The 15,848-nt window shown below is 36.8% G+C and overlaps 1 protein-coding gene across 1 annotated transcript; it reads right to left on the bottom strand.

The window, feature by feature from the left end:
* Positions 1-4,297: 4,297 nt before the first annotated feature.
* LOC103052161 (olfactory receptor 14A16-like) lies at positions 4,298-6,320 on the bottom strand. The gene is made up of 2 exons (XM_007442219.2): positions 5,419-6,320; positions 4,298-4,370 (listed from the first exon to the last, which is right to left on the bottom strand). Exons 1-2 carry the CDS (start codon positions 6,318-6,320, stop codon positions 4,298-4,300), a joined length of 975 nt encoding a protein of 324 aa, XP_007442281.2.
* Between the last annotated feature and the right edge of the window lie 9,528 nt (positions 6,321-15,848).

Here is a 15,848-nt window from a genome sequence, read left to right as displayed (position 1 = left end):
GCCCTAAGTCTTGTAGATGTGGGAAATTGTGCTTTGAGCTTTTCTCTGTGGCCTTTAATCTATACAGGAGATACTATACTGGCCTTTCAGACTGCTTTGATTGGAACACAATTTTAATGCTCACCTCAGTTTCAAAGCTAAAGTCTCTGTGACAAATGCATTTTTTTTTCTTGGTTGAATACTTGCATGTGAAGTGCTGAAGTAGAGACTGGGCAAATAGCTTGGATTAAAAAAAAAAGGGGGGGGATGTTTAAGAAGTTCTAAATAGTACTCCTGGTTACCCCCATCCAATCTTGGCTTATCTTAAAAAAGCTAAGCACTTGTTAATAATGGTTAGTACTTGGTTGTTACAAATACATTACATACTCAAATTTAGTTGTTTATTTTTCTTTAATCTATATTGTTTATACTTGTAACTGTTTATGATTGGATGAAGTACAACCAAGCATAACATGAAAATAAAGAAGTCTGTAGACTTTGAGAGAAAAGGAGGAGGAGGAGGACGAGGACGAGGAGGACGAGGACGAGGAGGACGAGGACGAGGAGGAATGTGGCAATAAAAAAAAATAACTTCTTATATTTTTTGAAGGAAACTACCTGCATGTATCATGTTGTCACCGGAAGTTAAACCAGGGACATGCACAAGGGACTCAGAAACGTCAACGTAGTGCTTGCAACACACATATAAACAGTATAGAGGTTAGATTACATGGGTACATTCTCTACCTTAATGTTTTTGGCCCCTATCCTACTCTTGAAGGATTTAAAGTGTTTATATTTTATTTTATTTTATTTTATTTTATTTTATTTTATTTTATTTTATTTTATTTTATTTTATTTTATTTTATTTTATTTTATTTTATTTTATTTTATTTTATTTTATTTTATTTTTGTACCTTAGTGTATTTGGATGATGTGCATTTTTCAGAAATGAATAGTCATGTCATATAGACAATTCTTAATCATTTTTTTTTACATTATTATATGACAGGAGGCAGGATTCTGATTCTTTTCAAAGAAAAGGTTTCTGTATTACGACGGATGAATATAAATCCTTGGCTGCACCAACATTTTCTTGGATCCTAGGTTGGCCCTACACTAGCACTCTTTCATAAATGGTGTTTATCCAGATCAAGTATTTTTTATATTAAATGTATATGCCAGATTATCAAAAGCAGTATAAAATTATATCTGTAACCAATCTTTATTATTATCGGGCTGAAGGGGTTCAAGCCGGTGCAGAACAGCAGCAGGGACAGTGCATTGCCTTGGTATATGCTGCACTTGATGGCCACCTGAGCTGACTTCTACTGTTGTCTTCCACAGTCCCATTGAGTTCTTGAGGAAAGTCCTTAGTGTCCTGTTGACTTTGTTTAGTCCCAGGCATTCATAGATCCATGTGTGTGGCATTGAGTCATAGACTTTCCTGTAGTCAATTAAGGCTGTGCTCAGATTGGTCTGCTAGAACTTGAGTCTCGGGTGACTGTTCTATCTCTGAACAACTGGTGTTTTGTGTGATGGACTGGAATGGTGGGGGCCAGAATTGGGGAGTAAAGAATGCTCTTTCATCTCCCGAAGCGCGGGGAAGAGATAAGCGGAGGAGGCTGGAACCTCCCTGAGGAATTTGCTTGGTGTTGACTGGCTGACCCTGGGAACTGGTTTCAGTCTGGGAAAATTCTTGATAGAGGTTGCAGCTAATAAACCTTGTTGGATTGAATCTGCATAGTCTCCTGGAGTTCCTTGGGCTAAACCTGACATTTTGAGCCTTTGGTGTTGTTGCAATGCCCTTCTGAACTGTGCCATATGATCCGGTAGCTTGGCAGCTATGATGCCTGATAAAACTTTCCATGTTGTGGGGAGGCAGATTATTGGCCAGTAGTTGGACGGTGCTGTTCCCTTGTGGGGATCTTTCATGATCAGCACTGTCCTTGCTTGTGTTAACCAATCTGGGTGGGAGCCTGCTGCTAGCAGTTGGTTCATCTGTGCTGCTGGCATTCATGCACTGCTGTTAGTTTCTTTAGCCAGTAGGTGTGGATCATGTCCAGGACAGTTGCTGTCCAGCACTTCACATTTCTGACACACTGTTGGATGTCTGCTACTGTGATCGTGACTGGTTCCTGTTCTGGGGGATTGCTGTGGTCTGCTCTCAAGGCCTGCAGCCACTTTGCACTGGCATTATGTGCCTTCTCTTTCTCCCATATGTTCTTCCAATACTGTTCAGTTTCTGCTGTTGGTGGCTCTGCTGTTACTGTGTTGTTGCACTGCAGTCAGGAGTACACCTTGGGTGGTTCTTTGGAGAACCGGACATTTATCTTCTTGGTCTCTGCTTCTCTAGTGTATTTCTTTAACCTGGTAGCCAGTGCTGTGAGCCCTTCTTTAGGAATCTTTAGGGCTTCAAGTGGAGTCAGGCCCTTGTATTTTTTCAGTAGCTGAGTCTTATCTTTAATCTCCACACCATTCTGTAGTTCCACCAGTTGACTAATGTCTCTCCGAGTTACCTTGATCTTAGCCTCCAACCTCATTTTCTGGGGGGGGGGGGGGTATGTACTGCTGTTCTTCTAGATCATGCAGCCAAGCATCTCCAGGAATACAGTGGCTATAGTGTATATCAGTGTGGTAGTAGGGATTGTCATGAGGGCTCTATTGGCATCTTCTAGCATACTATCTGTTGGTACTTCTCCACTGAGCCTTGGTAATTGGTCACCCACTACAGCAAACATTACAAAACTTGCCAAGTTTCCAGCAATAGCTATGGCTTTTGGTTTTTACCCTTTTCATTATTAATTGCTTTAGGTTTGTTTCTTTCTGCATTTTAAAAATTCGTACCTGTATTTTGTTGGTCTGGGAGGACAAATAAATAAAAAAGAATGGTATATTAGATGGGCATTAACAACTCTCAGTTCTGCTATATCTGTCTTCTACCTTACCACACACACATGTACATGATCCTTTTGAGCACTTGCTTTTATAAAACCTAAAATATCTTGGAAAGGGAAAAGGAAGCATAGAGGAATATTAAATTTAGTGATCAACAGTCCCATTCTTGAATCAGAATCATCCTTTTAAATGGGACATTATTGATCAATCCAGTCATAGTCTTTTGGTCAAAGGGTAGTATCACAGGCACAGGGCCTCTCACCCTTGATCTGGTAACACTGGAGATGACCAAATCAAGAATGGGAAAGGTGGGGAGTGCATTAGGTCAAACTGCACGCAGTAAAGGTTGCAGGGCAAAGGTCTGCCATATTGAAAGGGCAAAAATACACTAGCCTATACACATTATGGGCTGGGCCATATTTATTGTGAATTGAGATGGTACTTCATATGTATATTCATATTCACAATTTCAAAGCAGATCATTAAAACTTTTCATATTTTTATAGAGCCAGTTCATAAACAGAAAATGAGCACATATCATTAACCCAGTCATTGCACTGCTTTTCTGACATTGGACAGGAACCTCCTTTTCATTTTGTTTTGTTGCTGCAACCCATGATCAATAATCCTTAATTCTTCTTATGATAATCAGTTCAAAAATGTGGTTATATAGCTGTAGTCATTTTTGTAACCTCATACTGACACCCTGATTGAGGTCAAAATTGGGGCAAACAGGGCCAAGCCAAATCACATATTTTCAACATATTGAATTTGCAAGCCAACCCTTTTATATTTTTTTTCTGAGGTATTTTAAGATGAATTTATGACCTTGGTTCTCACCTAAGGCTAAGTGGCAGCCTTATTGTCCCTGGACTGCTTTATTGATTAATTGGTAAACTGAAAAAGTATGTGTTCTGATCTAAATTTACTGGCATGTGGTGTTTCCCACTTCATTTATGATGGGCCAATAAACAAACAAACAAACAAATAAATAAAAGACAGTAAAAACAACAATATCCACCAGCTAATTAAGCTGTCAGGCAGGGATGAGACAAAATCTGAAAGATGGCAGGTATGACATTAATGCATATACAAAAGCAGCATGGCTTTGATTGCGGTAACATGCTCGTGATATTGCAGATTTTGACACACACACCCATGGACACCACTGTATAGAAGTCCTGAACCTGACTTGGCTAATATGACTTAGAATGTGATATAGAAATAGCAAAGATTTTTCACTTGTATAAAATATAGAAAATAAGATGCAGAATACATCTTATAAACCATTATGATACTTTAAATAAATAGTTCATAAGCCTGATCAATAAAATTGATGAACCATTTTCATTCAGTAATTCTTTGTGTGTGACTTTATGACTACCCCCAAAATGTTACTTGCATGTTGTGGTAGGCATCTTTAGCTTTGGACAATTATGAAACAAGTATTAGATATGAACAAAGCTAGAAAAAAGAATAGTTTAGTGAATATGCTAGATAAATGGGAACAAAATAGCAAAGTATAGAAGTGATGAACATAGAATTTGTCATGAAATATTTATAATCCAAGGTTAATAACTGTCAGGGAAAAAGAAAAAGAAAAATGTACAAGTAGCAGAATATTGTACATGAAACAAATTATTAAAATACTAGGGCCGATGAGGGTTCAGGTGAAGTACCCACACAAAGTTCTTTTGTGAAGCAGTGTGGTTTTCTTCCTTCTAAGAGGAAAGAAAAAATGTCTGCATTGCTTCCTTCAGAGTGCTTGAATAACCTCTTCTGTTAAACCTCACATTGTAAGTAAGATCAAAAAAGCAAAAGCAACTTAAACTATCATTTAGGTATCTTTAATGTTAGTCTGGAGTAAATACAGAATCTTGAAAACTGGCGTAGGAATTTCCTGGCCTCAGTTATATTAAGTTAATTAAGGCACTTTGAAATACATTCTCCCACTTTCCTCAGTACATAGACTAGGTTTCCTTTTCGGACTAAATGTTCAATTGATACACCTTTCACTTTCCTAATCTGTCATATATTCTGGCATTGTAATACCCCCAAAATGTTTCAGTGCAGATAATGCACATAGATAGAACATTCCTTTGACATTCCAGTCATCCAACATCTGGAAATGTGGAAAGAAGTTCCTGTATGTGTGCAATCCTATGCAGAAGACTCTTCTACTTTTTTTGCAAATGATAAAAAATATGAGATGACATGCAGGGACATCCATGTTGGGGTAAAAAATGTCAAGATGCCAAATGTGATTACACAAAGTCCCATACTTTTTAAATATATATCACAAGCATCACACCCATCATCTTGACTTTTTTTTATCCCCCCTGGAGATACTTCTGGGGACATGAAATACTTTGTTGAGACAGATTGTTTTCTTTTTTAACCTTGATAAAAAGAACTATTATACCTATAGGTGATGAAATTTGTCATGGAGGCAAACCTAAGTTACCTTGCACAAGTCTACAAAATACCAAATATCAGACAATAAAATTGGAGCTGAGCTAGGATGAATCCCCAAAATTTAACAGCTTCCACAAAGCAATTTTGATCTCTTTGTTCCTCACACTATAGATGAATGGATTCAGTATTGGTGGAATTATGATATAGATCACAGCAAATACTATATCAAGATTAGAGGAAATTTTAGTCGGAGGCCTTTCGTAGGCCAGAATTAAGCTGAAAATAAAAATGGAAACAACTATGAGGTGAGGAAGACAAGTAGAAAATGCTTTTTTAGAAACATGCTTTGAAGGGATTCTAAGAACTGTCATGAGAATTTCTCTGTAACTTTCAAGGATGAAGATAAAACATATTAGGCCAATGCAACAACCTAGTACAAGGAATCCAACCTCAACTAGATATAAATCAGAGCATGAAAGTTTTAGTAATTGTGGGATTTCACAGAAGAACTGATTGATATAATTGGAGCAAAAGCTAAGGCTAAATGTTCCCAAGGTGTGTAAAGTTGCATAAAGTATGCCACTAACCCATGCACTGATTGCCATCTGAACACAGGCTCTTTTGTGCATAATTCTTTCATACTGGAGTGGATTGCAGATGGCCACATAGCGATCGTATGCCATTACTGTTAGGAGGGCAAGATCTGATCCTGCAAAAAACACATAGAAGAACACTTGAGCAACACATCCAGAATAAGAAATTGACCTGTTGCTCAAGAGAGAATTAGCCATAGATTTGGGAACTGTAACAGAGATGGAACCAAGATCCAACATAGCCAAATTCATTAGGAAAAAATACATGGGTGTGTGCAGATGGTAATCAAGGACCACTGCAAAAATAATTGAAAGATTTCCTGACATTGCCACCAAGTACACCACTAGGAACATAAAGAAGTGCGTGATCTGTAATTCTCGGATCTCTGAGAATGTCAAGAGGAGAAATTCAGCTGTGGAGGTGTGATTAAGCATGTCTTGAGGCTCAGCTGTGTGCTACCTGTTGAAGTAACAGAAAATAAGAATGTTTCATCCACAGATCATGATTAAAATTAATCAAAATTAATTTACTTAAAACTGTCCTCATTTCCATATTCAGTGGGAATGGAAACATTTTTTGTAATCTCTTTAAAAGAGATTTTTGCAGTTATGTTTATTTTACTCATTTAATTTTCTGATTTATTTAGCCTACTGCTATACTTTCATCAATGTAAGTATAAGCTGCATGTATGACATCCCCTTTACTGAAAATGAGAATGTAAGAAAATTCTGGGCTTACTGCTGTACTCTACTGAAAACCTGGGGAGAAAGGTTCCTTCAGGAGGAATGCAAAGAAGATTATTGGCAAAGACAAAGATATAAGCCTTTACATTAATATTGCAGGAGAAAGAAACATAATTAAGGGGGGTGAGGTGGGAAACAGCAGTAGAAAACTACTATCTGTAGAGAAGACTAATATCTGTAGCTGCTACAAATTTACAAAGAAAGAAGAAAAGAAACAGTGAGGTCCTCAACTATTTGAATCTTTATTTCAAACTAGTTTCTAAATAATTATGTATAAAAATTATGTATATGTCTGCATTTGTATAAAAATGTATATGACATTGCCCAAATTAGCCTCCCACCAGTTCTTGGCTCCAATTATTTATCTGCTTCTTACTTATCATAAAAGGACATCTGTGAGAAACATCTAAAGTAAACTTCATTGGCCCTTAAAATGAAAACATAGAGACAGGAAGCATGACAGTTATGGAGGAAAATAATTAAAGGACATATAAAGGTGAATCTGACACAGTTCATTATAAAATTAAAACTCAAATGGATCTTTCTCACCCCATAGTTTCTCAGTCATCCTGGGAGAAACTAGGAAAATGTTATTGCTTACAAAGATATGTGGCTGAACTGTCTTCTATAATGCTATTTATGTGTACATAAAATGGTAGAATTTGGGTTGTGTGTGTGTGTGTGTGTGTGCATGTCTTGTAACTAGCTTTTTCTTCTTTGATTTCATGGCCAAAGTTTTGTACACCAAAGATCTCAGGTTCATTCCCTAGTGATGGCCAAAAAAGATTATTGTCTGGGAGAGTCAATGTTAGTTCAGACTAAATTTAAAGGATGTTGACACCATCATACTGCATGAGCATTTTCTAAAGTTTAATATATAGAACTGAAGTTGTGAATAACCATCAAGCCACAATAAACAAAATGCAAGATTCAAATATATGCTCATTGCTGAAGGACAACAGCACAACCTTATCTGCTGGGTCATACCACTGAAAATCATTTAGATCCCATGATTCATTTGCTAGAAACAGCCATACACGGACTATGTTGTCACAGCCCAAATGAAAGGATGGACTGCAACACATACTATTTTTTCCCCCATGGGTACCAAGTTCTCCATTATGAAATAAAATGTATGCTCTAACATTTACAGAGCAATAGAACTTTTTCATGGTTATAATCTATTTTCCACCTGAAACCACTAGGCAAAGTTTGCACTTGAATGCAGAGGAATCTTACCACTGAAAATGGATAAAATTCAGTTAACAACGTACTGGTAAAGTAGACTGTTAGACAGAGAATTGTATGATGAAGAAAAAATAAGTAGTTCTGGGAATCATCAAATGCTTTATCTCCAATAGAAGAGAATAGAAAGTATTTCTACATGTGTTAAGTATTAAATAAAACTTCAGATATGTTTATGCTGAATTCCAAGACCAAAGCAATAGGACAGTTTAAAGGCAAGAAGATTTGGCTTCTGCATTCTTTAGAGGTTCTATGATGAATAAAATAGTTCAGTGTAATGGTCACATTGATTGACCCTTTTATTCATAACAGAGATGAAGATAGATAATGATGTGTTTTGCTGTAGTACCAATATTTCTGTTTGGTTTGTGTGAGGGTAATGCTAAAATATATATCCATCAAAATTAAGAAAATAAACAAACACATAATCACACATTCCTATCCTCTAATATATTTCATAATTATGTGTTTTTTTAAGCAGAAACATCACTCACCAAGATATTTGGAATCCTTTGTAAACTTTTTTCAATGTAGTATTCATTTTTACTTCTGGTTGCTTTTTAATTACTTGCATAATTTATCTAGGTTACTTTTCTTTGAGAGAGCCAGTTTGATATAGTGCTTAAGATACCAGGCTAGAAACCAGGAGACTTTGGTCCAGTCACTCTCCCTAGCCCTAGGAAGAAGGGAATGGCAAACTATTTCTGAAAAGCCTTGCCAAGAAAACTGCAGGGGCTTGTCCAGGCAATCATGAGGAGTCAACACTGGTTTGAAAGCACAAAGATATACTGTAGATAGATACACAAACAGATTGTATAGCACTCTTCTTTTGAGTGCTATTTAAAAAGTTGTATGCATAAAGTTAGCAATGTAAACTTTGTTGCCATGATCCCTAGAGCCCAGCACACAATAATTAAAATGAAATATTTTTCCCTTGTGCAGGAAAATTAGTTCTCATGCAGGCTGTTTCTACAGACAAAAAGAAAGAATATACAGGTGTAATTTCCCATTATTGTTATTATTTATATCAGATGTATTTGATTATATTAAGGTTTCATGGGCAAAGAATTTCAGAGAAGATATAAAGATAGGAAATATTAGTATAAGAAACAACAACAATGGACTGGAATTATTTGTTTTCATTCTTAGATTTCTATCACAATTTTCCACTCAAAGCAGTTTTGATAAAGAATCTTCCTTCAGAGTGACTGGCCAATCATTCGCTGAACTTCCATAGCTAATAGTAAACTCAGTTGTGGGTTTCCCTAATCCAATTCCTTAACCTAAACATCACACAGGCTATGTGGCCAGAATGTGAGGTGGTACTGTACATATGATAAAGAACTTCCAGAGCCAGTAATGGAGCAAAGAAGGACATAGGCCATTTATGGGTTCACTAGTCTTCCAAGGAACTTCCTAGTCAAGCTCAATTTATTCTCAGTTTTTTAGGGGGAAAAAAGAAAAACAGGTAATAAGATTCAAATAGATGCACATCTTTAAAAGATGACTGGGATTGAAAATGTGAAGATATTCCAATTCTGAAATCCTACTGAAAGACAAGAGAGGTGACTCAGATTACTTTCTTCTTGGTCTAGTTGAAGCTAGAATGAGGAGTGATCTCAATGGATCAATGTCTATTACAATAGAATCTAAGTAGGATGACCACTCTTCAAGTCCAGCTATGTTACTTCATTATGAAGGGGGATTTTTCCTGGGAGGGATGAGCAAAGAATGTCATGAGTATACACCAAAAGTGTATAATTCCAGCAGGGTCACCCAAGACATGAAGACAACCCAGCTGCCCAGCTAAGGTAAGCAAGCAGCTACATCAGACAGCAGCAATATAGGAAGATTCTGGAGGTGGATGGCCACTTTACTGACAACAGTAAACGCACACTCTCATATAGTGTAGGAGAAGGCAATGGCAAATCACTCCTGTATTCTTCCCAGAGAACTACATGGATAGACAATATAAAATTATTGACAATATAGTGCCTGGTTGATTGACACTCAACATACTACTGAGGAAGAGCTGAGGGTCTTTGGAATATTAATTTTGTTTATGACATGGCTAGATTAAGGCAGTAGGTATGACTAGTTGCTGATGTTGCCATGCAAGAAAAGAAAACCCGGAAGTCAGAATGACAGTGGGAATTTGAAGTGTATGAAGCATGAACATAGGAAAGTTCAACATGTGAAAGATGAAATGAATTGACTACACACTGACATTTTATGAGGATTTTGAAGTGGTAAATAGTTTCTGCCTTTAGGATTGACTATTGACAAGAAAGGAACCAGCAGTCAAGAAATATATCACAAGCTAGCACCTGGTAGAATATCAATGATGGCCTTGAGAAAGATATCCAGTTACCGTGATGTACTGTAGCTATACCTGCAAGGATTAGAATCAAGCACAAAATGGTTTTCCCTGTAACACTCTATGGAAGTGAAAGTTGGACTTTGATAAAGCAGGAGAAAAATAACTTTAATCCTTCTGAAATTGGTATTGGAGAAGACTCTTGGAAATATCATGGATAGTCAAGCAAACAAATAATTGAATCGTGGAACAAATGAATCCAGAGTTCTCACTCGGCACAAATGACCAGGCTCAAATTTTCATATTTTGAAGACATAATGTAAAGACATGCTCTCTTGAAAAGTCTATAATTCTGGGAAAGGTAGAAGAAAGAGAAGAACACAACCAGGAGCTATGGATGGTTTCAGTTACAATGGTGATGGGTGCAGTGCTGGAAGATTGGAAGGATCAGGTAGGGGAGAGTTTATCCTGGGGAAAATCTATCTACATGGTTCTAGGAGCCAACACCAACTTGACTGCAGATAATCAGTTGGTAATGAGGGTGACCAAGATAACATGCATTTAGGGGATGCTTTTCTTGTATGATTGTGGTGGCTAAACCTTTAGGATTTCAAGGATCTGTAATCTTGGAGATTTTCCCACAATTTATGCGGAGGCCTCAGCTTTTACATTTTGCTACTCATTTAAGCAAAATATGAACTGATTTGGTCATCCAGCAAGGACAGAGATGAAGGCTTTAAAAAAAATGAGAAAGAAAAGTGATCTGTTTTATTAAAATATGCACAATATCACCATAGATGTTCTATGTTATGGTGTGATTGTTGCTGCTGTTGTTGTTATTATACCATCTATAAAGCCCTCCAGTGTATGAGGCTGTGTTATTTGTGGAACCACCTTTCTCCAATTGGTCCTGCCTGGCCCATTAGATCCAGCAGGGTCGACAAGCTTCAGGTCCTGTCTAATAAGCAGTGCCATCTGCTCAGGACTCAGGAAGGACTCAGGAAGCAGCTCTCTGTCACAGCACCTACCCTTTGGAAAATCATACCCCCCCCCCCAAAAAAAATCATTTGGCACTGACCCTGCTGGTATTTTTATAAGTCCTTGAGGACCTGAATGTTGCCTTGGACATGAAATCTGGAGATGGGTGAGCCTGTTGATGTGATTTTTCTTTTTTTTTAACACAACTGAGATAGTGTAGATTGAGTTAGATTGTCCTCAGGTGCCATTATGTTGTTATTATTAATATTATTATTGGTGGTGATTGGTTTTAATGCTATGCTTCTTACCCTGAGTCATAACTGGATATAGGTGGCTAAATAAATAAATAAGTATTAGAGTGATTTTCTTCACAAAGTAATCTACAACAGAGAGGAACTGCATTACATTGTCTCAAATCCTAGTTATCCCACTGTTTACTCTTTATTCACCTTGGAATTTATCATTTGACCTACTGTTCAAAAGTAAACAATGCTCAAAAGGTTTGGGTAAAATATATCTCTTGATTCCTTACTTAAAATAAGATAGAGCAGGAGCTAAGTATAATTCCTATGCACTGTAACTGGCTATAGAGAGCCAGTCTAGTGTAGTGGTTAAGGCACCAGGCTAGAAACCAGGAGACTGTGATTTCTAGTCCTTCCTTAGGTACAAAGCCAGCTGGGTGACCTTGGGCCAGTCACTCTCCCTCAGCCCTAGGAAGAAGGCAAGGACAAGACACTTCTGAAATCTTCCCCAGAAAACTGCAGGGACTTGTCCATGCAGTCACCAGGAGTCAGCACTGACACAAAAGCACAAAAAATAATATGCAGATGAAGGGCCTGAAAATCAATCTTTTAGACAGCCTTTCTTGCTAATCCTAATATTCAAACAGGTAGATGGGTAGATGGATGGAAATCCTGAGCAATCTGCCACAGCACACCAAATCCATATTCCCAATCAATATGCTGCATATCTGCATTCCTCAACCTATTGGCATACCTTTACCAAGCCAACTGAGGCTGCACAGTTGTGTGAAAAGCATATTGCCTGATAGGCTATGCATTATTTCAGAAGGATGCTTCACTTTGCTGGATTCAAATAAGGCACCATCTCAAAATTGCTTTGCAAAGCAACAGAGCTTCCTTACTTTTAAAACTGAAGTGTTCCTGTTGTGTCTCTTGGCTCTTCTTTGCAGACCCTCCTCAATGTCCTCTGGCACTTTCAAAAATTGGAAGATGCTTCTGCACGTCTGCCCAAAAGCCTTCTTCCAACATTTGCAAGTACTAGAGAATGCCAAGAGGAGTCGGTGAGGCAAGAATCTCCTCTTAGCTTTCTCTGGCCCTTCTAAATCTGTACAAAAGTCCCCCCTCCCTGGCCTTGGTAAGACAAAGGAGATGAGAGACAATCAGGAGGAGCTGAAAAGATGTGAAGTGCTTCACAGAGGCCGAATTAAGTCAGTTTGTGCAGACTGTCTTTCCTAATGTTGTTTCCCATTTTTCTTAATGTCAGTATCAGAGCCATTGCTTGTTGACTAGAAAATGCATTTCATGTGTATATTTCTTATATGGAGATATGGGTGTTCCATTTTGTGCACAATTCATTCTATTTGCCTACATATGCACACATATACAGTATATGCAGAATATATACCCAGAGACATAGCCATGCTTTCCACATTTTCCCTGTTCATCAGCAGAGTCATAGAGAAATTGCATGTAATACTATCAAAAGCTGGAACTCAATCATTAGTTAAAGATTCTGAATCAGCTTTCATCTGTTTTCATGCAGAACAAGTTCTAAACCACTTTGACACATCAATAGAATTTGTTGACACAATTTCTTGTCTTTGGAATTGCCATCACATGCTAAAATTACCTGAAATACTTGTATTACTATTCACAATACTAATTGGAACAATTATTGGTCTGAGATGTGACCATAACATGTTAAATCACAAAAGACTTTTGATAGAATTTATGGAATTTAGAATGTTATAATTATGGAATTTAAAATGTATGTTTATGGTATGTATGCCCGCATGTGATTCTCTTTACCTCTCACCCCCAGGCGAATGCAACAAACATCAACAACATTTAAACAATTTTTTTTAAAATATTTGAGAGAAATTATTTAAAAAAAGGCTTTATAATTTTAGTTTTCAGATCTATATACATATAAACATACAGAGAGATAAGTGTACTCCTGTCTTCAAACTGTTTTAATTAATCTCTTGGGAGAATGACAACAAAGTATAAGAAATACATTTTTCTCATTTATTTACTTGACAGATCTTCAGTTTTGCATAACTCAGTTTCAGTAAAGTTTAACATAGATGTCTGTTTTTATCTCTATGAATTATTGTCCTGAAATGTAACCTCGTAAAAAAGACACCTTAAACAGAAATGTTATTCATTTTTCTAAAGAGAAAGCAAAATGAAGAAAGCACACAGATTCTTGGGAATACATTGCTTTCCAATTATTATAATGAAGACTAATTATCCAAAGAATTTTCCAAGTATTTCTGGACTCTTGGAAGTTAACAATGTTAATTGTTAACATTAATTATTCCTCTAGAGATAATTTTATATCTTTCAATCAGCTAGATCATACATTTTAAAGTTATGTTATGAAGTTATTTCATCTTAAACTGAGTTTAATTATTGCAAGCTAATGAAATGTATGGTGCAGTATTTCATTCCATGCAATATATTACCTTTTATACATTCATTTGAGCTTCTTTAGTTATAGATCATATCTCTCATAAACCCTGAAATGGCAGAGATCCAGAAAGAAAGAAATGCTATATTGATGGCTCAAAAAAACTGTGAAGGAAAGTAATTTAGAATGATGTAGTAATCTCTTCAGTAACATATTTCTCTGAACTCAATTTTTGGATAGAAATGAAATTAACCTTCTTTATAACATGAAATGAGATGCTGATTACAAACTAAATAACATTTTGAATTAGCACCAGAAGTAATTTATGTCTAGGACATAAGATTATAATTCCAGTTTTAGAATTATATGTAGTGAAATTAGATGTTTTTCCACTTTCAATCAGTCTCTTGAAATTGAAACTTCATATAGAAATTTCCAGTTATAAAAAAATAGAAATGTAAACCTGTAAAGAAAGGCACATAATCCATACAGTAGTAAAGACAACTAATAATATATTACTACTGTTGGAAGGCAAAACTGTACCATGATTATGAGGAGACCTGTACAAGATGGAAAATCCACTTAAGGTAGGCATTCTCAGTCATCATTCTCAGATCTAGGTGCTGTGTCCTCATAAGCATATACTACGTGATGGTCCAAGCACAGGAGATGCTCATCCTGTCAGGAAAGGAAACTGAGATTTAGAACCATGCCATCCTATCATAGAGTGGATAGCTGACTGGTTTCTGGCAAATACTGTTGTTGAAGATGTAGTGTAAGGAATGACTAAACTTTTGACAAAAAGTCCCTCTGTTGTAATTCCTATTGGTTGAAATCACCACGAGATATGCTTATTCCACTGGACTGATAACCCAGCTAGGTGCTTGGTTATGAGCGACACTTTGGTCTGGATCTGCAGTTTCTATAGGCCTAGTGGTAGAAATAACACCAGGTATTGCAAGAACTTTTTGGCTGCCCTTAGCCTCAGGTCCAGTTTGCCATGCACCCATTCTGTCACTGCTTTCTACTGGAACAGGATGCATTACAGTACTTTTTTTGTTTGTTTGTTTAACCTCATGGACCATATAAACTTATTGACTTTATCCTTGAATTAACTATGAGTAAAGCCAAAAGAGAACTTTAATTTTGATTATTATGTCTAGTCCTTAGGACAACAGGGGAGCTTAGATACAGGTTTTTCTTTTTCTTTTTTTTTTTTAGATTTGGCTTTATTTTTAATACTTTTTAAAACTTATTATTATTATTATTATTATTATTATTAAGCTGAAAAATGCTGTTGTTTCCTCATATTTTGGGTATGTGTATGTGCTGGGAGAAAGTCTGTTACCTGGACATCTAATCTTTCCTGTTGGATCCTTCCATGGGAGAATTAGATGCTTATGGATGAGACACTTGTAGTTATAATAAATTAAAAAAAATTGTATATAAGATCGCCTTGTCAGAGTACCATCTTGCTCTTGGTTTCTAAAATGTTACAACCTTAGAACTGGTGAGCCCTACTGAATTTTGTTTATGGGGTGTTTTCTCTCAAATCTATGGCCCTGGGTAAAGGCTCCAGGAGGCAGATAACAAACTCCAGGCATGGTGTTTCCTGGGAGAGAAGCAGTAGGAAGGTCATCTCATTGACATGATAAAACAGTCAGATGCAGAATGTTGATGCTATTGTATTACCGATATGTTAACGGGGGTGTTGGAACCTTGGAGTGATGGCTTCAACACATCAATATCTCTAGGCTGAGGATCATCTGTCTACCTTAACTGCAGGATGCCCCTTCAAGTCATGAACATCAATCAATTATTCATGACATGTTTGTGACACTATTGCCTCCTCCCATCTGTATATAATCTTGTCTGTGGAATGTTTGGGGCTTGTTGGCACTTTCTTGGGTGCAGATCCAGTGATCTCTGTATTGTTTGCATGCCAATAAGTAAACTTTGTTTTAGATCTCCAATTGCTTTTTGGTTCTTTAAAGATGAGAGCTAAATTTTCCACATTCTTGACT

The sequence above is a fragment of the Python bivittatus genome, unplaced genomic scaffold (assembly GCF_059951505.1).
Source record: "Python bivittatus isolate LINGU-HERP-01145 unplaced genomic scaffold, Pbiv_v1 ctg000470_np1212, whole genome shotgun sequence".
Taxonomy (NCBI): domain Eukaryota; kingdom Metazoa; phylum Chordata; class Lepidosauria; order Squamata; family Pythonidae; genus Python; species Python bivittatus.
The sequence above is the reverse complement of the archived record's forward strand: the minus strand, read 5'-3'. Positions and strand labels throughout refer to the sequence as shown.

Excerpts from the sequence above, each read along its gene's own strand:
- LOC103052161 (XM_007442219.2), bottom strand. The coding sequence starts at position 6,320 with ATGCTTAATCACACCTCCACAGCTGAATTTCTCCTCTTGACATTCTCA. Across the intron at positions 4,371-5,418 it reads AAAATTGCTTTGTGGAAGCT|CATATTCACTAAACTATTCT; the intron begins GTTAAATTTTGG and ends CCATTTATCTAG.